General features: G+C 38.6%; 2 protein-coding genes across 2 annotated transcripts; both read left to right on the plus strand.

The window, feature by feature from the left end:
• Nucleotides 1-3483: 3483 nt before the first annotated feature.
• On the plus strand, nt 3484-11238 carry LOC306893293 (mucin-19-like; the record flags this gene model as incomplete). The annotated part of the gene is made up of 23 exons (XM_079455065.1): nt 3484-3532; nt 3932-4157; nt 4355-4484; nt 4604-4667; nt 4753-4835; nt 5171-5363; nt 5437-5553; nt 5644-5764; nt 5846-5981; nt 6068-6145; nt 6463-6532; nt 6604-6735; nt 6857-7000; nt 7169-7263; nt 7354-7486; nt 8216-8341; nt 8531-8571; nt 8947-9101; nt 9358-9496; nt 9712-9810; nt 10373-10573; nt 10681-10923; nt 11074-11238. 23 exons carry the CDS (start codon nt 3484-3486, stop codon nt 11236-11238), a joined length of 2940 nt encoding a protein of 979 aa, XP_079311191.1.
• A 5175-nt stretch (nt 11239-16413) lies between these two features.
• On the plus strand, nt 16414-22918 carry LOC306892812 (intestinal mucin-like protein). Its single transcript, XM_079454119.1, has 13 exons — nt 16414-16646; nt 16786-16972; nt 17145-17352; nt 19084-19262; nt 19708-19777; nt 20017-20126; nt 20347-20378; nt 20494-20644; nt 20744-20781; nt 20974-21081; nt 21207-21246; nt 21619-21727; nt 22347-22918. Exons 1-13 carry the CDS (start codon nt 16470-16472, stop codon nt 22507-22509), a joined length of 1572 nt encoding a protein of 523 aa, XP_079310245.1. The 5' UTR covers nt 16414-16469; the 3' UTR covers nt 22510-22918.
• Nucleotides 22919-23588: the final 670 nt, after the last annotated feature.

A 23588-nucleotide genomic window follows, 5' to 3' on the forward strand; every position in this document is an offset into this window, starting at 1 on the left:
CTATCTTGCAGTTAATTTGGTTTATTGAAATGTATTTGTTATTTGCCCACTTGTCCTTACACATGCATCTAAAGTTCAACTTTAAGCCAATTTGCAATGAAGTTGTTTGCTTAAGTAAGACCTCTAACAGTATGTTTTTTTATTTTGTCGGAAGTCGGTAAGCTTGCAAGTAATTTTTCAGTTTTTTTTAAAGATATATACCATTAAATTTGTGAAATTGTCCGCTTTTGTATTGTAGGTATACCATTAAAAACACAAAATGTCCACTTTTCTACTATAGGTATACCATTAAAACAGAGTTTTCCGTTATTAATTGCGGTACAATGTCTGTACTTTTTCCGTTTTTTCACGGATTTATTTTTGTATTTGGACAGAAATCAATCTCATTTGTGGGTGAAATAACACTATAATACATAAGATAAGAATTAAATTATCATAATGAAACAATTAACATTGATACATTTTGGCAGATGTAATATTATTATTCGATTATAAATGAAGAAAAATTGCATGTACACGTTACGTTTGATTACATTTTTGCCAAAGGGGCCTTCGGTAACAGTGATGAGAGCGGAGGCAAATGTAGAACTCAACGTCATTGTGACGTGCCCTGACGCCAAACCGCTACACACCAACATAGTGTACACACGTGCAAACCATGCATTTAAGATATGGATATTACAAATGTGTTATCGTGTTGTTTGTTATTATGTTATAAGCATTGTATGTTTGACACATTTTCAAACATTATAAATGAGGTGAAACAAAAAAGTGCAGCACATGCCACAGAGTACTCAACATGGTTGTCCAGTTTTACACACAACGGACTGCATTCAAGGGCTGACCAGTTTCTTTTGTCTTTAAATATTCGTTTTGGCCAATTGTAGTACGTTTACACCAGACTTTCACACTTGGTCCATTTCTCTAGACATACTGTACATGAAAGTGTTGGTTACAAAATAAGCACTGAACATCCTACACCGTTGCCCAGAAGCGGTACTGACATCTTTTACTGAGCAATTTTGTAACAACGGTTATTAATGAAGTTGATTTTTAACTTCGCACAAAACCGGAAAGAAAATGAGCTTCTAAAACATCTTTACTAAAGTTATCTGACACCTGTGAGTGGTTTGCTGGCATTTTAAATCTTCCCGCAACATTTCAATGTCAATCCAGTCTATTTCATTCTGTACAACATGGCTGTGGCTATATCCATGAGCTGTCTATCTGATCTGACCTTAGTTCTGTTCATGTATGCACAAAGTGTGATAATACTAAGTTCAGTTTGTATTGCATCTAGTTGGTTCCCATAGGAGGATTTTATCGATCAGATGTTGCATTTTATTGAGTTCCCGGTTATGTTTCGCTGCCATTTAAGTTGGTGTCCTGAAATAGACTTCATTCAACAATCCAACATCTTCATTTGTTCAGTGGCTAATCTAGCTTTTGTCTAAAAAGAATCATTATTATTGTATTAAGGCATTAAAAGGGTTAACAAATCTCATTGTTACCATGTACAGTTCTTTGGAAAAGGTGCAGCAATTCACAATGAATCGGCCCATCCGACACCTGATTTCACTTAGTAAAGATCTACACGAGATGGTTTGTAAAGCAGTACTTTGTAAATACTGCAAGACGGATTCTTAAATCAACATTTTCTGTTGCTGGGGCTTCTGTCTGATGGTTAAAAGTAAGAGTAATGTTAGGATGTTTGACAAGAAACAATCGAAAGATAGAGAATCACATAGGCTAATTCAAATGTTAATTTACAACAGACGTCAACGTTCATGAGAAGAACACCAGACATTCGATATGCCAGACCACACATAGGATGATCAGAGACTGATGGTGGATTCGGAAAAACGTTACTTTACATTGGATAAGCCAACGTCTTGGAGAATAGACACCGTGCCACCTGCTGAAAATAAACAGAAACCTAAAAGCTTCTAAAAGCCACTGAATTGTTAATTTAGAAAGTCTTTGTTAATCATTTAATGTTACAAGCAATGGCGTTTAGATAAACACATTGGACAAAACAATATAACCAAAATATATATAGTGTGTTACTATATATTCTCCAATTTGCAAGTTCAGAAAATCTTGTGCCGGAACACATTGTTCTCAGCAGTGGTACAAGAAACTGGTGAAATAGGTGACATGTGAAATTTCCTGGTCATGGGAGTCAGAAGCATCTGTAACCTTATCACTTTGAGCGTTTGGTGTTTCAATGTTTTCCAAGATGTTCTACTATTCAAAACTTGTATGAGTATGTCGCTTATTGCTCCCTGAATTCGCTTTGGATAAAAGCGTCTGCTAAATGACTAAATGTAAATGTATGAATCCTTTGAGTGGTCCAACACCTTATTAAAGAACATATTTCTCGCATATTATTTTGTCCAACCCCTTGAATCTATCTTACAGTCAATGCACTGTACGTTGGTTTAGATAGATATGTCTTAGCCGCTAAATCCACAAATGTTCATAAAATATTGCCTGTTAAGAGTTTCATTTAGCCTTAGATGCACGGCATATGTATACAATCCCTAAAGCGCAGGTTTTATCGGCTGGCAATTTTCAATGCACATTTGTGATCCATAGTTGAAACACTGTGAAGTCGTTTATTTGAGATATACCATTTCTAGATTTCTAAAAATCACAAACCATTACATACTTAAATTCTAGTGGTTTCCATTCAAATACCTTACGAACCATCATTTTAATAATGCCTTGCGCATCAATGGACAGGGTTCTATAATGCCTTTTTTTCGGCTGGGCAGAAAAGGTAAAGAACATCCTGTGGCTTTGACACGTTCTAGGTAATATTTCTCTAATATTGACCCCGGTTTTAGTTCATTGGTCATGTTGCAATGAGGATCTTTCTAGTGCTTGAAATATTTAAGAATGTGTTGTTTCGGCTTCATCCTGGAAGAGAAGGATTTAATATTTTACTTATTATAAATGGACCATTGTTTAAACCATAATGTGTGCCACTACTTCAGGTAGGAGCAGGGCTGTGTATTTTATATGACTTTTTCCAGGGTCTGAATACATTTAAATTCCAGTTTAATCACTGAAAAACACGAGCTTGATGTAACGGTGACAAAGTTACGTGCTTCTTGTTCAGATCATATTCCCCTCTATGAGCTTATAGCATTCCTGGTCCTGAAATCGAACCTCAGAGTTCAGGGGAACCAGGAACAACGTTAAAAAGAGGCTGAGATTCTTACCTGTAAATAACAAAGCAGCTTAAAATAAAGGTATTTCCATTACTTTCGCAGGAGTAAGATTAAATGAAAGCTCTTTGTTCACTTGCGTGTACCAAACTCCCTTTTTTGTTCATGTGAATAGTCAATGTTTAATCCGGGCTCTATTTCCTCATTTTATTCAAATTAGCGAAACGGGTCTCATCATAAAAAGGCTGCGAAGATGAAATTCTGAAGTCCTTATACATTTGTGCTCCCGTGAGCACATTAATTGGTCGGCATGGCTCTTCCGAAGGCCATATTTTTAGGATTCGTTCTAGTACTCTCGGGTTAGTATGTTTCTCTCTTTATTTTAAATAAAAGTACTGATAAATATATGTTTTTATAAGAAATCATTAGTATGAATTCAACTTTTATTCTATTACGATTTAAAATACAATATTTTGTATAAGTAATTAAATATCAATTATTTAAAAGGTTTGGGTTTAATTGTTGCATGTAGGAGTCTTAAAGGTTCATTTTAATATGTAAATTACATGTTTTACACAAGATGAATTCTTTTTTTTTGCAGGCAATATCCACTCGGTGCTTTCTCAAAGTAAGGCACTGCTTGATTTAATCTCCATGCCAATATTTCAATTTTATTGATTTAAAAGTTGTTCATCTTACTGACCCGCTACCTGTTTTGTGACCCGCTACTTTTTTAAATTTTGGGGTAATTTTCACAGATGTGTGTAAGACGTACGGCAGCGGAGTCTTTGAGACCTTCAACAAAACTGTGTTTCACCTGAAGTCTACGTGTTCTATAACTCTCACACACTTCGCACATGCCGGAGTGGACTGTCACATCATCGTTCAGCGGGGCCAGAATGGCCTCATGAACCGGGTGGAGATTATTGTGAATAAAGTTGTGACCATTATGCACAATAACACACTTACAGTGGAGGGAAGCAGGTATGAAACTTGTGTGGCTACTCGCATCTTACGTAATGTTCTCAACGGTGCGACGGAGAAGAAAGTGTGCAATGTTTTTTAGGGTTAACTAAGAAAATCACATCCTGACCTCACCATGGGGCACATTTGGCAATGTGTAGGCAAATACCTGTACGTGGACGACATTTGAATCGAATAAAAACACATTTTTTTCTCAGAATTTCACTTCCATACGACCATACGTATCAGCATGTCTATCGTTATGGAATCTACACCAGACTCCAAAGCAAAGTTTTGCCGTTGTCTGTAACCTGGTACGATATTAAGGATGGCATCAGTTCTCTATGGGTGAGCTGGCAACCAATGGTTTTGTTTGGTTCAATACTTTTACTTTATGCATTATCGATACCGTATATGCATTTTTGTGGCCGTACATTTAGAAGGAACATAATCTATGTTTATTATAGGTGAAACTGGACAAGGATTTAGTAGAAGGTATGAGTGGACTTTGCGGCCACCAGAACAGTTCAGGTATTGAAAACCAGCCGTCAAAACCCACTTCACGGTTCGGTGTAAACAGTCTCAATGCTTGAAATGTGTTTTTTATGTTTACCAGAAACGATGCAGGGGTTGATATCTGACAACGTTCTCTCGGATGGGCAATGCCTGACTCAAGATTCGGTTGCAACAACAAACAAAGTGAGTTTCTGCATCACTGAACAAATATAAATATAAATGCCAATGCTTTCTATAATAACTGTCGATTAGCAATGTCAAATAAAGCAGAAATGCAGAGAACATTTTCAGACACAATTTGGCCAGCTAATTTGCATATATTCTTCTTTGTACTGACCCAAATGGTCCCAAAAGAAGCATCGAACCTGCCTCGAAATCCACACTTGTGGTCTCCTGAATTGTTATAAATGTTTTAAATATACGGAAACATACGAAGTACATTCTTCATTTAAGCGTTTCCACATTTGAAGAACTTTCAATACATTTAGCATTTACTAAACTCTTTCATTTATTTTCAGATTTGTACAGAGGTTTTGTCCCATGCCCGTGAATGTCTCGCCACTAAACATAACATGTACAAGACCTTGTGCTTTAAGAACATGCACGGCTCGCAGCATAAAGAAGCAAACTGCTCATTCTTTAAAGAGCTTTCGATCATGTGCGGAAACTCCAGTGATCTATGGTCCAAATGGAGGAAACCGAGCACATGCTGTAAGAAATATTGTTTATTACAAAATATTGATCTACGCAAACATGTTCGAAATACTAAGAATTCCTTTTTCAGCCCAACCACTTTGCCCTGGAGACCTGCGCTACATGGAAATGGGTCCTGCTTTTCCACCAACTTGCACCAATCCACAGCCTCACCGGGAAAACACCAGCACCTGCCAGCCTCCTCAGGGTTGGTCCTAAAGACCTAATACTTAAACCAAAAGGTAGAAATAAAGTGATTTATAATATGTGTATAATATTATATTTTGTTAATTCTCAGGGAAGGTTGTGAATGATCGCGTCGACACCTACCATTCCATTAAGTTGGAGGATTGTCCATGTGTGCATGCCAAGACAATATACGCGCCGGGGCAGAATCGCACCACCAAGTGCCAGACATGGTGAGAACTAAGTGCAACATTGTATAAAACGTGGGGATTTACTCAACCTCACTCTCGAAATAAACGGTTTTTTCTCTCTAGTACTTGTGTGAGAAGCAAATGGGTATGCTCTGCAAACACATGTCCATCCAAGTGCATCATCGAGGGTCAGTTAATAACCACATTCGATGGCAAACCTTATTCTCTACTAGACAGATGTACCTATGTGGCTGCAAGGGTAACTGAATATCATTTTTATTACATGTTATCTTATTAAATGCTCCTGAAATAGTGAAATGATTCATTTTCGGTGCTCTCACTCAGGGTCTTAACTGGACGTTGAACATTCAGTTTTCTGGGCAAGCTGTTGCCATAGAAAAGGCGTATCTTAATATCAATCAGGTTGGTTGATTTTTAACCTTGCATTTATTTCCTTTTGCGGCACATTTGCACACCTTTATAGTACGATTGAGTCATTATCGATGTCTTTATTAGGGCACCTATTATTTTTTAACTAGATCTCACACTTTATTAAAATAACAAACACATTTACTATGCACGCTTAAACATTATAAGACCGCTGTCATGAAAACATCTTTAAAATACGTTTATTGGTTTTTAGTTTCAGGTGTTAATAATGTTAATAAATTATTTTCACGAAAGTTTTAATTCCACCCAGATATTCTTCTCAAAAATGACTAATGATGTCTTCTTTCCAGGAAAGATATACCTTCTCCGCAAACAATGTGCAACTGAACAACATAGAAATCAGCGACCTGTCGCACACTGGTAGGTTTTCCAAATTGCAACGCACAGTATAAGCTTCACATAATTGATTTGCTTTGTATGCATTTGTTTAGAACATGCCACGGTCTTCTGGCAGTCTTCAATGTTCATTCAAGTTCAGACTTCATTTGGCCTAAAAATGCAAGTTCGGGTTTCTCCAGAGATTCAAATATATCTGTATTTGCCGGCAACAGAAACATCAAGAGGTACACACAAAACATCTTCGTGTAAACTAATCTTAAGGTCAACGTACGTCTTCATCAAAAGTGAATAAGGCATAGAGGTCAATATGGAATGTTGGTATGAAATCAAATGTTTTTGTTGTAGGACTTTGTGGAACCCATAATAATGACACAAGTGACGACTTTACGACGTTCAGTGGTATCATAGAAAATTCGGTTCAACTTTTTGCGCAATCCTGGTCAATGGATAGTTGTATCCCGATACCTGGATGCATCAACACTGACAATGGTAAATTACCATAGAATATTCACAATCTGGATTTATTTTTGAGTTTTAGAATTACTTTATTTTAACTATTTCATTTTAATAGGTGGATTACATTTTAAAGAAGAAAAAATTGTCTGGTAAACTAGACTTTCAGGCCTTTAACTTTCTTTCTTTCTCTTGGATTTGCAGAGATATTTGCCGAAGAGAGTTGTGCCCAGCTGACAGATCCCAATGGAGTGTTTGCTGTGTGTCATGACTATGTACCTGTTTCATCTTTTGTCAAGGCAAGGATACTGTATATCCCTAGACAAATTTGTGACGTTTAAAATGTATTCTTGCTTTCTTGTTATTAATCTATGTTTGTTTCTTCTCAGGCTTGCATACAGAGAACATGTCAGTGCTCAGCATCATTGCGGGAGTGTATATGTGTCTCTTTTAGCAACTATGCCAAAGCCTGCGGGACTCAAGGAATCACTGTTCAGGACTGGAGATCGGCAACAAACTGCCGTAAGTCACAACAGCCATGCTTACCATAGTGTGCAAGTTCTTGCGCCAATAAGCCTACTTATCTAAAAGCAGTATGCCAATTGTACGGTATATGTATGAAGTGTTATGAACCATATGAACAACAGCTTAGAAGCACCCAAATGGTCCACTCGCTTCACTCAGTTTCTAAAGCGTGTATCATGTGAACCGTTTCTGTCCCATTACAAAAGTTACAAAATTGCATCATGGGTGATAAATAATGAGTTCCGAGATAATGTTAACAGGCGTAGTATTTCTGGTAATGTGTTTTTGAAGGAACATAGTGACAATGCTTTAAGAGGAATATCAGAATCGTTTTAGGTTAAAGTCTCTGTGAACCGGATGTTGTGATCGTTTTTACTTCCGTATTTTGACGCATTTCTAAGGAGAATTAGTGGGCGTGGCTTGCATTTTTTACTTCAAATTAATTTAGATTTCTTAGAACTGGCAGCAGACTGACAGTTGAAGGGGAGGAGTTAACGGATGCTCCGCCCAAGCCGTCTGATTTTTTGCATTTAAGATGGATAGTCATTCCAGTGCGGAAGTGCATTCTCAGATTTCACTGGGACTTTAAGGATGGTTGGCAGCTTGTTTCAAGCTTAAATTAGGAGTCTTCAAAAAGCACCATAACCCTTTAGCAAACACACACACATTTGCACTCTCACCTCTCATGACAGAAAACAAGTTATGTCGCAACTATTTGGGTTTCAGCGGCTTTGTGTGAGGGCAACCTGATATTCGGATACGCCACCCAGGCCTGTAACCACACCTGCCGTTCCCTCTCGGGCCCTGATCTTTCCTGTGAGGTGGTGGATGACCCTGTGGAGGGATGTGGATGTACGCCAGACACTCACCTCAGCAACCGACACACCTGCAACCCTCGCCCCCTGTGCAGCTGTTACCACCCGGGGGGTGTCGTACCACCAGGTCCAGTGGCTATTGGTGGACGCCAATGGTAAAGATCAATAAAAGAAATGACACTTTTATGTTCCAGTAATGTACAGACAATATTCATTTGTGTTCCAGCATGTGTGAAAATGGAAAACTTCGATGTCCTGAAGAGTGTGGTAACTAAATTTACTTTTCAAAAATTGTTGTCATATGACCATTTTATATTGAAAGGTATAAAAATGAAATATGGATTTTTAAGATCCAAGATGCAATGGATTCGGTGTTTCTTTTATCTTGGATGGAAGATGGAAAACTACTTATGCATTGCAATATATGCATTCGATCCTTCTTTTCTAGATTGCCAAGTGGGGAAGATTTGTGTGCATTGCTCTCAAATATCCGTGAACACGGCTCACAGAACCTGTGAAAGCTTGACCAAGCCAATTGTAAGCATTGTTTTGTTATGTTCAAAACGGGGGCATGACCATTGGCGTAGTCCAGTATTTTTCTGTCTAGAACAGTTTCAAAAGAGTGTGAACCTGTGTCCCCAGAATGAAGATGTCACCTGTATCAGTGGCTGTTATTGCCCAGAAGGCTTTTTTGAGGATCATAATGGTGTTTGTGTGACTCATGAGAACTGCACCTGTGAATTCAGTGGAACGGTGTACGAAACTGGGCAGAGTGTGGAGACAAACTGTAAAATATGGTAAGACTTGGACTCTGGAATCCTTACTTTGGCTCATTTTTAAAAAGAGCCGTCGTGTCATGAACTCCAAGTATGATTTTCTTCATTGATTGGAAACAAAGGAAAGATGCATGTCTGCTCTCTTGGGCCAAAAAGAGACCTTTCAGAAAATACACACCCGTGATCCTTCATTCCCCCCTTCTTGGTCATAATGTTTATTATGGCCGTGAAATCCTGGTTGCCCGAGTTTTTAAAACTTGTATTTTATGTCTCACAGCACCTGTAGAGGAGGTGAGTGGTCTTGTATCGACCAGCCATGTTCAGGAGTGTGTGAAGTTTTTGGGAATGGGCAGTACCGCACATTTGACTCCAAATGGTACCGGTTTGATGGTCACTGTCAGTACACACTATTAAAGGTGCGTTGTCCTTACATGTATGCAACAAATGAGCTTTTTAAAAAGTAGCTGAGTGGAGTTTAGACATTATACATGAATGAAAACCTACTTTGCTATCTCAATAGTTCATTTAGTTCATGCAAAGTATTTTTGTAAATTCTGCAAATGCTAAATGCAATTTTGGGCGAAAATCTGACATTGTTCAACCTTCACATTTTGATCTGTCTGTGTGTAAGGATGCTAGTGGAGACAGACAGTTTACGATCCAAACTGAGAGTGTTCCGTGCTGCGACGAGTCGCTGACGTGTTCTCGCACCATCAAAGTGGAGCTATGGGTAACCGATCATCTCTGTATATTATATATATATATATATGTACATACAGTTTATTGCACTTTGTATTTCAAATTCCAAACGTTGTGTATGAAACCAAGACAAGTGGTAAAGAAATGATTGTATTATTTAAACGGAAAATGTTGGCAATTTTCTATAAAGACTACGTGGTTATTGAATTATATATTATATATTTAAGGCATTCAAAATCTATTACTGGCTTAATAAACCTTATAATGTGTTGATATCATCTATTGTTTTGTCTGATAAATATGGTATTTACTGTAAGTCTTATGAAACATTCAAACAGCTTTATAATATGATCACAGTATTTGTTGACTATGTCTCGTCTTGACCTTTTGCGGTGGAGTATACCTTTAACAATCATTGTTATCTGTCAATGTATCTGATACTGAACTATGTACCGTGGTACCACCACAGTATTTATTTGTAAGTGTTGACCATTTTCAGGACAATTCTCACAGTCTCTATAGCAGTTGCAATTGTTTGACCTATTTGATACCTTATAGAGATGAGGCAGAACATGCTTTTTTCTCTTTGACAGGGTGTAGTGTCTCTTCTGCTAAGTGACATGAAGGTCACCGAGACATATCTGTCAGGGGGGACCAAGAGCATGCTGACAGAGCCCTTGTACTCCATCCACATTGTGGGTCTGTACATCATCATCTCAGTACCCACACGGGGCCTGACCGTGATCTGGGACAAACACACCAGGGTCACAATCCAGCTGGAGTCTCAGTGGAGAGTAAGGAGAGATTTCTATAAGATTGATATAAAATCTATGACTGTGAGGTTAGACATATTTTCCCTAACGTCAACAGAACAAGTCGTTTTTTCTCATCTGTTTACAAGGGCAGAGTGTCTGGTCTTTGTGGGAACTTTGATGGAAAGGTGACAAACGACCTTCTGGCAAGAACCTCCTCTGAGGTTTTCAGTGTCATGGAATTTGGCAACAGCTGGAAGACGGCAGCCCCGCCATGCTCGGACGTGACTACCGAAATGTTTCCTTGTGAGCGGCACTCCTACTGTGCAGCCTGGGCCCAAAGACGCTGCATGATTCTGAGATCTGACACCTTCAACGTTTGCCACCTGAAGGTACATTGAAATGTGTTCATTTAGCACAATAGTTTCTAATGTATGGGTGAATGTTCAGTAGTTAATATTGGGTCACTGACAAACACATTTCTATATATAAAATGTTTACCCCTGCATTCAAGGTAATTGTGGCGTTCCTTTGATCAATAGGTGGATCCAGAACCTTACTACCAGGCCTGTGTGATGGAGTCGTGCTCTTGTGAGTTTGAGGGAAAGTTTCTCGGCTTCTGTACGGCTGTTGCGGCTTACGCAGAGGCCTGCAGTGCAAAGGACATCTGCATAAACTGGAGAACCCCGGATTTGTGTCGTACGTAATTGCTTCGTATTTTAATTATTGTATCGTATTGCAGAAACACTTGAGAAATTCCAGAAGGTTTATTTCCTGGTATTTGCGTACTAGAAATATTACTGGGTTAGCCAAGTGATTATAATGTTAGTATCTCCACAGCGGTCTATTGTGATTATTACAACGAAGAGGACCAGTACACCTGGCATTACAATTCCTGCGGTCAAGTTAAGACCTGCGGAACTAACAACCACTTTACAGGAAAGCTTGAAGGTAATTCTCTCTTTTCCCCTTCCTCAATGTTGCTGTAATCATGTACTGTAATATAAGGATTTTTGAAGGCCACTTTAAATAAGTATTTCATTCATTGCCCAATGCCCAAACTGTACTGTTATTTAATATATTAATCTGCATATGTAATGATGCTTTACCTTTTTTGCCAGGTTGTTATCCAAGGTGCCCTGCTGAGTCACCATATCATGATGAGAATACGGGTAGATGCTCCACATTGGACAACTGCACTTGTAACTCCATGAATAAAGTGTGGACTCCTCAAGAGGAAGTGTGCAGTCCAGATATGTGCTGGTAAGACACTGGGTAGATCATTTTCTTGATGCTGAAAATAAATCCAACAATACTACTTACCATTATTTTTTCCAGCAAATGCCTCGAAGGAAACATCCATTGCACACCAACATCTACAGTAACACCTACAAGCATAATTTTGACAACTAATCGAGTTACTACTGTGGGCACAACACAGTTACATACACCTACAAGCAAAACAACACAACCCCCAACAACTGGGAGGACACCATCAAATAAAATAATTACACATACGCCAGTGAGGACAACACAATTATATACAACTCCAGTAGAACACACAACCACAACACAACCGCTAACCTCTGGGAGGACAACAGAATACACAACCACAACTGAGAGGACAACAGAACTTTATACAACCACAGAAGAGCAGACAACCACAACAGAACCACCAACCTCTGAGAGAACAACAAAACCCACAACCACAGCAATGGAACGGACAACAGAATTGTATACAACTTCAGCAGAAACTACAACTGAATCACATTCAACTCCATTGAAACACACAACCACAACACAACCACCAACCTCTGAGAGAACAACAAAACCCACAACCACAGCAATGGAACGGACAACAGAATTGTATACAACTTCAGCAGAAACTACAACTGAATCATATTCAACTCCATTGGAACAGACAACCACAACACAACCATCAACCTCTGAGAGAACAACAAAACCCACAACCACAGCAATGGAACGGACAACAGAATTGTATACAACTTCAGGAGAAACTACAACTGAATCGCATTCAACTCCATTGAAACACACAACCACAACACAACCACCAACCTCTGAGAGAACAACAAAACCCACAACCACAGCAATGGAACGGACAACAGAATTGTATACAACTTCAGCAGAAACTACAACTGAATCATATACAACTACATTGGAACAGACAACTACAACACAACCGATATCACCTGAGAGGACAAAATACACCACCACAACAACTGAGAGGACAACACAATTGTATACAACTCCAGCAGAAACTACAACTGGATCACATTCAACTCCATTGAAACACACAACCACAACACAACCATCAACCTCTGAGAGAACAACAAAACCCACAACCACAGCAATGGAACGGACAACAGAATTCTATACAACTTCAGCAGAAACTACAACTGAATCATATTCAACTCCATTGGAACAGACAACTACAACACAACCGATATCACCTGAGACGACAAAATACACCACCACAACAACTGAGAGGACAACACAATTGTATACAACTCCAGAAGGACACCAAACCACAACAGAACCATCGTCTTTAGAAACTACAACTAAATCACATTCAACTCCAAAGGAACACACAACTACAACACAACCACCAACTTCTGAAGGGACAACTGAGTTCACAACTTCAACAACTGAGGATACAACAGAGTTGTATACAACTCCAGTAAAACAAACAACTACAACAGAAACACCAACCTCCGTCATAACAACCAGAACATATTCAACTCCAAATGACCACACAACCAGAACACGACCACCAACGTCTGAGAGGACAACAGAATTCACAACTTCAACAACTGAGGATACAACAGAATTGTATACAACTCCAGCAAAACAAACAACTACAACAGAAACACCAACCTCAGTAATAACAACCAAAACATATTCAACTCCTATGAAACAGACAACCACTACACAAACACCAACCTCTGAAACCACAACAGAACACACAACCTCAGCAACTGAGGAGACAACAGAATGGTTTACAACTCCAGAAGAACCAACAACCACAACAAAATACACAACACAACCACCAACACCGACCACAGCATCTTATACTTCAATGAAATACACAACCACAACACAACCAACAACAGTGGAACACACAACCGCAACTCAACGACCAAATGCTACCACAGAAAAATACACAACCATGTTACCACCAACTACAACTATCACACAATCAACAACTTTAGAAAAATCTACTGAACCCTCCACAACTACAAAGAAATACAGCACAACTCAACCAACAACTGTAATAGTTACGACCACTCCAGTGTCAACAGTAACCACAACAGGTATAAACTTACTTTTTCAGGTGACATATTTTAAGATTTTTAGGAATTTACACTGTAAAACAAACATGTAATTACAGAATTTGTATGTACAAAACTGTCAATATTACAGAAAAACTTGGAAAGCGTGTAATTTGACTGACAGTTTATTTTTTAAATACTATCAAAACTATAAAATTACAGAAAAAGTCAGAACATTTTCAAGGAAAACTGGTGGCGTTACAATTAATTACGTATTCTTTTATCCTGTAATTTTACAGGAAGACTGTTATTTTACGGTATATTTATGTCACTTCCCGCTGATAGAAAATTTCATTTTTTTACGGATTTATTTTTACAGTGTTCATGTGTTTACCCATTAGTATATAACAATAATGTTACCATATAAATAAATAATAAAGTTCCATGTACAGTATGTAATTGTTATCATTTTGCCTGTAGATTTTATAGTTATTACAGGCCCTACAATCTCCAGCGGTACTTCAAGACGGCAAGAGATTAGTACGACTATGTCACCAGGTATCAGCGCCCCTACCTTTCCCAAACCTCCTTTGCTTAACCTTTTCAAGATCTACAGCATTAGCAACCATGTGTTATCTCTCACTCTCTGGTATTAATGTATAAAAATCAATTAAATAAACAACCAAAATATTTGGGGAAAACATTGGGAAAGTATTTAAAACAAAAGGGTGAGTATTTACTGTATAAACCAATGAAAGCTTAACACTTTAGTTGCAAACAATACAGGGGGTGAAGACATTTAACAGCCTTAAAAAAACAAATAACAAAAATGTTTTCTAAAAAAAATTCTATCCAACAGGAAAAATTTATTCATCTCAAATATCTCGAAGATGGCAAATAACCTCAGATTATGATTTCTAGTTGGAGGATATCAAAGCTTGATATTTTAAACCATCTTCTGGATGATACAGTACTTTACAAATCGAATGTGGTGTCATACACACTAACCAGCCAACAAAAATGTAAACGTGCATGGTCACAAAGTTGAAAGTGAAACGAAAGTGGTCAAACAAGGAGGGTGCATGTTTCTATGTGGGTACAGAATGGCGTAAATATTAGTTTGTACACTTCAAAATAAAAGTGCTTCACTCTGCCATAGAAGAACCTTTTTTTGTCTAAATGCTTTCATAAAGAACCTTTAACATTCAGGTTCTTTGTGGCGAAAAAGGTTCTTCGGATTATAGAAAGGTAGGAAAGATATGTTTTTTAGAGGAACTTACTTTCGTTCTTTGTGGAAACAAAAAAATGTTTCTATGGCATCGCTGCGAAGAACCTTTTATCACCTTGTATTTTTAAGAGTGGGATGCACAGCTGTTTGTGTAAGTTTGAAATGTTGAGTCTGCGAGTAGCTGGAGAGGAATTTTGTTGTATTTCTTTCGGTAGTGTAACGCTTACGCTGTATTTTATGCTTAATCTTTTTTCAAAACAGACTGCCGAGATGTGCTGCTGAACCAAAGCTGGCCAAACGGTGCCGCATGGAGAGAGAATTGTGCTGATAAAGTCTGTAAGGCTGGAGTGATTGAGGTAAAACCCATTACCTGTCTACCATTAGTGGACAGGACCGATTGCCCTGGCGACAAGAAGAGTCTGGTCAAGGATAAAGACACTTGCTGTGAGAGCTGGCAGTGTGATTGTAAGTACCTTGGTCGATCATGAACACGCTTGTATGTTATGATCTCTGTTTTCAGCCATCCTGATTTCATGACTGCAAAGTGTGGTCAAGTCACTGAATTTTCTTCACAATTTATGCAGCCTCATGTCTGTATGATCTTCTTCCTATAGAACACACAAACACAAAACGAATGAAAATATCGATGGGTGCATTTAATACAATAGATCGTTTTCAAAACTGAGCGATTTTCGGGATGTTTATGGCAAAAATATAGAACATAAAGGTTCTTGAAGGTATCTTAAGATGATGGTTTTCCCAAAACTTGAAAAATCTTTTCATTTATTCACCTTCTTGCCATTTCAAACCTGTTGTTAACCGGCACCTATTTACTTGCATTGGTTTTGGGTCCCATACAATTGAAGCGAATGGGTGCTGGCGCAGTTCGGTTACCAAGTTTCTTCAGAATATCTTAATTTGTGTTTTAATAAATTAATATTAAAATGAAAATGGCTTGAAATGGCAGAATTTTCATATTTGGGTGAAAGGGCTGTTTGCACAAGAAGGCGCCATTGAGCTTTTGGAGCGCTCGAGTCGAGACAATTTTTCAGTCGTATCGACTTGATTTGGCTTAACGAAGTGCTCAGCAATGTAAACAGGATTTTTCGTATTGCTTATACATTACTTTCTTCTTTTAAGTCTAAAAACATACAGTGTACAGTGTTATATGACCGGAAAATACTCTGGTGTCCCAAAAGCTCACCGGCGCCATCTTGTGCCTTTAAGTTGTTTAATCGGGCCTACCATCTTAGCATATGGCAATGTCTTGAACTGTTTTTGATATATTTGAAATTCAATATTTTTGCCATTGATGCAAACTAAAACTTTTTTTCACTTCCTGTTGTTTAACTACACAGGCCAGTGTGAGCTTTATGGAGACCCTCACTACAGTTCCTTCCAAGACGTCGCTTTTGACTTCATGGATAACTGCACCTACACTCTAGTGGAGGAAAACGTACTGCTTCACAATTTAAGCATTACTGTAGACAACTACTTTTGCGATCCAGACATCAATGCTTCCTGTTCCAAGGGCATCACATTAAAGTACTGGAATGACGTGGTCACGCTTATGGTTACAGAAGAGTTTGCTGTGGAGGTAAGCCTAAAGAACTTCTGAACGAAAAAGTATTTTCTCGAAGTATGATGACATTAAGTGGTGTATTGGGGACATTTCCAGGATACACCATTATTTGGGGAAAAAATCGATTCTGATCTGTTTATGTTTATTTTTACAGTCTACTTTGAATCAAGAGAATATTAAACCACCATATGAAAATGACATCTTCAAGTTTGAAAGCAGTGGTTCAAAAGTCTACGTCTACATCAAACTTATTCGCTCTTATGTTTCTCTTACACCATTTAACACTCTGTTGATCAACCTGGCAGGAGAGCACTTTCTCAACAACACTCAAGGACAGTGTGGTATGTCATTGCAATGACTGCATTAGATATCATGCATGAATGATGCAGGATTACCATATACTGAGTTAAATGATCAAATAATAATAACCAACGATAAAGTCAATGACAAAATGTTTTGTGCTATGGGTATGATTGACTCTGGGCACTGTTTTTCCATTTGCTTTGAATGCAGGTGTTTGTGGTGGGCAGTCGTGTATACGCAGAAATGGCACAGTTGAAGATGATAGCTGCTGTGATAAGACTGCATACGACTGGGTGGTGGAAGACCCCACGAAACCCTACTGCAAATCTCCACTGAGAAATGTTCCTTGTATAGTTCCCACAACAAAGCAACCTCAACCTCCATGCAGCGCCCCAATATGTGACCTCCTTCACCATAAGTAAGCAACTGTTGCATGTTTCTCCAAATGTACTTAAACAGAAAAGTTTTTCCTTCGCAAGTTCACACCGATGTACTTAAAATGACTAAAATCACGGTAGGCCAGTAGTTGGTCATGTCAATTTTATACACACATACACAGTCTCCTTCGGAGCAATAAAAACGAATAAATTAAGTTGCTTTAATAAACCAGGCATATCGCACGCGTCCTGAACACTTTGCCAAAGCAATTTGATCGCCCCCTGCTGGCTGGTTGCTGTATAGGTCATAAACCACGCCCTTCTCTTAGCAAACGAACGGGACTCACAGAAAACAAAAAAATGCAATGCATGTCAAACATATATCAAATAAACCAGATAGTGTCTGACATTTTAGTTACGCTAATGTATTTTCAAGTTTTCTCATAAGTTTTGTTTTAGGTGGTAATGTTATAAAAAGGCTCGTGATAACATTTCTTCATTTATGATCGAGACATTGTGGAATATGGACCGTACATTGCGCTAACTTCTGTACTCTGGTGCAGGCTCCTTATGATGTCATCAGTGCAAAAATCCATAAAATCCAATATTTTTACATTGGTATTTGCAATCCCCTGGGATCGAACCCACAACCTTGCATTGTTAACGCAATGCTCTTACCACTGAGCTGGAAAGCTGCGTTTTTCTTTTGGTTTTCGAAAAGTTTCACGTACATATGACAACATTATCAAAACATCCACATTTACACAGATCAGCAAAAATGACTAAAACGATGTATTACGCATGCAACGCCAGTAGTTTGCAACATCACTTTGTAAAGAAAAAAGTTCCTGACGATTGATTGATGGTTTATTGGAAGGCGGACTTCCGTCGCTCTAGAGAACATACAATACAGAGCGCTGCATTTCTCCTCATTTATATGGAAGAGAAGTGTGCGCACATATACAAACAAACAAACAAGATGGCGAATAGTTTGGAGATTCGAAAGTTTTCCTTCCATTAAAGCTCGTCAACAACGCCATCGACAAAGTTGTCCCACCATCTACTCGTCCTCCCGGGTCTGATCCAAAATCGCTTCGTTGCAGTGAATGAGTTTTAAGATTTTGCTGTAGATAAACCATTAGTCTACGCTGGTGGTTATAGCACTGGTGAAGTATCTAGCGTTAACAAACTATTGAGCAGCAAATTTCGTGTAAATGGACAGCTAAGTCGCATAAATTGTTTTGCGCTTTCAATTGAAAACGGTCTCATGTAAACGGCCCCTAAGATTATTGTTTTCAATTACTTGTTGTGTAAAAGAATGGCCAAAATGCATAAACGACGTCTTGCATCGTCTTATTCAGCTCCCAAGTTTGCTCTCCAGGGAAGTCAGTGGGCATCTCTAGGGCTATATTGTCAAAAATCTACTGTAGATCAAATGCCCCTTTGGCTTCATTGGAAGTTCATTGCAAATAGCAACCTTGTTATCATGGGTTTGATTTTCAGGGAAGACACGTTGATGTATGTAAATAGCTTTCCATAAAATGTCCAAACCTATTAACTTCTCATTGCTCATACGCTCTTCAACCTAAACCCCAGAAAAACCATAAGGTACAGTTCACTTGAATAAGATAAACATTGACCCACCAACTACACTGCTCATTTTTGGCTTGACTGGTAAAGTTGCAAAAATTGCTTTTTGTACATGTAGTCTGTTTGCCTTCTCCTTATAATGATGTTAAATCATTATTGCACCTTGTGCACCTTGTTTGCAGTGTGTTTGCAGAATGCAGTAAAAGGATTGACCTTGTAAGGGTTGAGCAGAACTGCAGGTTCGACCATTGTTCATCGAAAACTATTGTTGGTGCCTGTTCTTCTCTGGAGTACGCAGCATCAGCGTGCAAGCAGATTGGTTTTTGTGTTGACTGGAGATATCTCACCAATGGCACTTGCGGTAAGAGAAGCCTTCAGTGTAGAAGTCTTTGGTGCAGCCAAAAACTACAGTCAAAGATGGCTGTTTAGACCTGTTGATCAGCATTTCATTGAATTGCCTGTCAACTAAAAAAGTAAAGATTAAACAACAAAGGCCAAACTTCACTTGCTACTTAATGGATGACGAGACACCTGACCCACGTACCGTTGCATCTTACTATAGATGCCACTGACCCCGTCACTCTGTCGCTATATTTAAGTCTTACAATGGTTTATCACTGAAATTGTTCGTGTAATGTGAATGAAGTCCTTTAGAGTATTTGGGTGTTTCGCAAACTGATAAGATGATTGTCTAAAATGTATCTTCTATTCGATTTTTGTAGCAGTCTGGTAGAAGACCAGATCTTTTGAAGTCGCTAGACTTTCAAAGTGTTGCTCTCTTTGAGTAATATTTAACTGTGTTTTAGCGGTCAGCTGTCCTGAAGGAATGATATATGATGAGTGTCGACAGTCTTCAAAGTACATCTGTGAAGGCGGGTGAGAATGTTTTCCTATTCAACCTATTCAAGATATAGAACCTATTCCAACATTTCCCACAGTGCAAACCATGCAAACAAGTTGTGTTTCACCTTTCAATCGGAAATATTGAGTTACTTCTGTGCTAACTGTCGTTCTGTTGGTATTCTTTTACCTTCAGCTCTTAAAACAGATTTTTGCTTAGAATAATGGGACTAGGGTCATATGTATGTGGGCTCATCGCTTCACTGTCTCCTCAGTATTCCCGTTCCCGCAACATCACTGGTTGGCATGAGTTCAGGCTGCTTTTGTCCGGACGGCCAGATTCAAGCTGAGAAACACAAGCAAATATGTGTACCTGAATGCACAAGTGAGTGACTTCCTTTACCTACCCACCAAATTCAGCCATATAGGTCTAATACAAAACTTATTTCACTTATCTTGTGCCTAATACTATGCTTGTATATTATCGTTGGTTATAACTGTATAGAAAAGAAATACACTTGTATCGAATATGTCAGGGACAATACACAAATAGGATCTCAATCTCATATTCCAAATGTCGACAATTTAAATCTCCTTTTTTTCAGAGTGCAAAGGGCCATTCGGCAAGCCTATGCAGGTAAGATTTCAAAAGGGCATGCCATAATCATTCGATGTCCCGACACAAATCCAATGCACACGCATGCATACATGTGACTTTTCATTTACTGTACTTTCTTCTCTCTGTTTAATAGCCTGGGGCCGTATGGGAATCAAACTGTCACATATGCACATGTAATAACCAGACCAAAACCGAAGAGTGCCTTCCCAAGCCTCCAACAGAGCCTCCCGTGTGCAGTTCCTACTCCCGCCTTGTTTCCGACTGCTGTAACAATCTGATCTGTGGTAATGTTTAAACTTCACATCTAAAAGTTTCTTCTTAAAGTTTATTTATTTATCATCCCGACGCAAAGTAGATTCTGAGCGTCTTTTGCTATATTACAGTTGAGAAGTCTTGCGAATACAATGGATACACTTACAAGGTAAGGGAAATAATTCACATACAGTATGTGCTACGCACAACAGGGCTTTCGTCGTTCTGAATATCAACACACTAGGAATGCTTCTTGTCCAATCAGATTCGAGCTACTGTACATTATTCGAGCCGATCTTCCATAGACGTTTAAACAGGAGTGTGGAGGTATTTGTAAGATTTGTGTTTTCTGTGGGTTTAGGTGGGTGACCGTTGGACAGACCCCCTGCGTCCATGTGAGTCTTTCAGCTGTAGCCAAAAAGGAACGGAGATTGAGAGAGCTGTTTGTCCACAGCAGACCTGTGCAGAGGTAACTCAGATCGGCACGACAAAGAAAATCTATATCACACAACAATGCAGAAGTCTTTATACAGCTGCGTATAATAAGCAGCTAATGTATATAAAGTATTGTAATGCGTCATGTGTGTTTTCCAGGACTTGCGCATATGGGACAAGCATCATTGCTGCTATTCATGTGAGTTTATTCTGAAATTGTATTTCTCTAGTTGGTGGTCTATTGATACATCTACAGTATTTATGACCGCAACTGTACACCAGCGACGTTTCAGTGAAGCCATTATTAATATAGATTCCTATCCCTTTAGTACTTATTATATTAAGGTAATTTGTTTAGAAGTGGTTTAAAAGGATTCGTTTTTAGGTTTTAAGTAAGACCTGGAAAAGCGTACTAAATAAGTGACACGGTAAAAATACAGTACAGGAACCGGTACAACCGGTCATCACATGCTTTTAAAACCAGCAAATGTCCAGATTTCTGTTCTTCATTTTGAACATCGCCTCTATAAAATAAGACCATGTCCATGCGGTTTTCTTCTGGGCGTCATAGGTAACACAACATGTGCTGCCAGACTGACCCATGTGAACGTCACAGTTGCTAACTGCACGCGGGAGGTCGTGCTGCCCAGCTGTGAAGGCCGATGCGAATCACAAAACAGGCAAGTCGATTTTCATCAGATTTGTATTTACACTGCAACGTATACATATTCATCTTTGCCTGGTCGGGAAAACTCAAAACGAGACCCCTGGACACATCATTAGCTACAGGCTATTAAGGTGTATATCTGATACACGCGTATGTCTTTAACTGATAAACTAAAGTCAAATTTGGAGCCAGCACCACCAAATAGTTTCTCTGGAAAAAAGCACGTTGGCCACTATAGGGTCATTGTTAGAACATCGCGAGTGGTAAAAATGTTCAAATGTTCGTATAAAGGTTTTAAATGATCATGTATCTTATTAACCCATTGCTGACTAATCATTTTTCTTTTAAAATGTTTGTATTTATTTACACACATTTTTGTGCATACCAATATAATCTGTGTAAGACAAAATGACACATACAGTATATATATTTAAGAACGTGCCTCACATTTATGTAACGTCCGAGTACGTTTATGTAAGTCTGACCTGAAATGCTTTTCGTAATATCTTCGTTATACAAATTGAATTTCGTTTTTTTAAGGAGGGTTCTTTTCCCTGAGTTTAATCTAAATACAAACCGTGTCTTATCTCGAATGCTGTTAGTTATGTGGCCTTCTTTACGTCGTGTTACAGATGGGTTCAATCCAACGGGACATTGCAGGTTGTAAAGAGGTGCCAATGGTGCAAGGAAAGCGCTTATGAGATGAGGAATATCACAGTGACATGCAACAGAGGACCCCCCACACACTTCACATACAGACATGTCATGGGCTGCGAATGCACATCTGAATTGTAATGTGACACAGAGTGTGAGAAAATATGCAAATGCAAAAAAGATGTTAAGGTTACATGTGATTAAATGATTATGTTTCAGTGTTAATGCATGATTCATAAATTCCTACTGATGCGTTGTATAATTTAGTTGGCTCTCTCTGTTCTTTTCTTTCTTATTAAGCGATCAACACATTTTTGTCATTTACATTTCTGTTGTGCTTTTGAACATTTTGTGCTAAAAGAAAGTAACTTTATTGCTTGTTAGCCATTGTGCCAAAATCGTTTTTTTCATGCCAATCCTGTATCCTTGTTTGAAAATCGAATCTGTGATGTAACCTTACTTCATGTATTAATGCCTTTAAGCCTACTGTAATCCATTTTATGGATTCGTAATAATCATTTAATAAAGTGACGTGATACACGAGAAGCATAACAACATGGGTTAAACATAAAGTTAGTTTGTAGCGTGAACGTGGCGTGACCCTTTTTCACAAATAGCACCAAACTTAACGAATCGTGATATCCCAGTAGGATTTGGGAACGTTCCGCAGAACATCTTGCTTTCATCGAGCCAAGAATCAAAGCAATGGTCATGGGCAGTTTCATAGATAAGGCCATTTAATTGGCGATCTACTGCATAGAACAGGATCCTGAACATTTGTTATTTTAAAGGGGTCCTATTTTGCGAATTTTCCCTTTATCAGAAGTTATTGCCTGTGTAAAAAAATGTGCGTTCGTGTTTCGATTCGACAAAAAAAGTTTTATATATGACATATTTCACCTGTGTTTCACACCATCACGTCCATTCTCAGAAAACAGACTGTTCTTGGTTCAAGGTGGTCCCTCCTTCTGAAATGCTCCGATTGGTCAAGCTGAGCCGGTCTTTTGTGATTGGGCTACCAAGTAGAGCGTGTGTTGAGAAGTCCCGCCCATCAGCCTATCCGTGTTCCTGGGGGCAGGGTCAATGTGCATTTGGGGATTCATGATGTCGCTAACCCAGTTAAAAGTTTGCTGTAGTCCCAACGTCTTCAGAAGCGAACGAAAATATCTTATTTTTTTGTTGTTTATGTGCAAACAGCTATAATGCTCACTAACTCAATA

This window comes from Barbatula barbatula (genome assembly GCF_947034865.1).
Source record: "Barbatula barbatula genome assembly, chromosome: 4".
Taxonomy (NCBI): domain Eukaryota; kingdom Metazoa; phylum Chordata; class Actinopteri; order Cypriniformes; family Nemacheilidae; genus Barbatula; species Barbatula barbatula.

Coding starts and splice junctions, on each gene's coding strand:
- LOC306892812 (XM_079454119.1), top strand. CDS start 16,470: ATGGATAACTGCACCTACACTCTAGTGGAGGAAAACGTACTGCTTCAC. Junction 16,973..17,144: donor CAACACTCAAGGACAGTGTG/GTATGTCATTGC, acceptor CTTTGAATGCAG/GTGTTTGTGGTGGGCAGTCG. Junction 19,263..19,707: donor TCTCACCAATGGCACTTGCG/GTAAGAGAAGCC, acceptor ACTGTGTTTTAG/CGGTCAGCTGTCCTGAAGGA.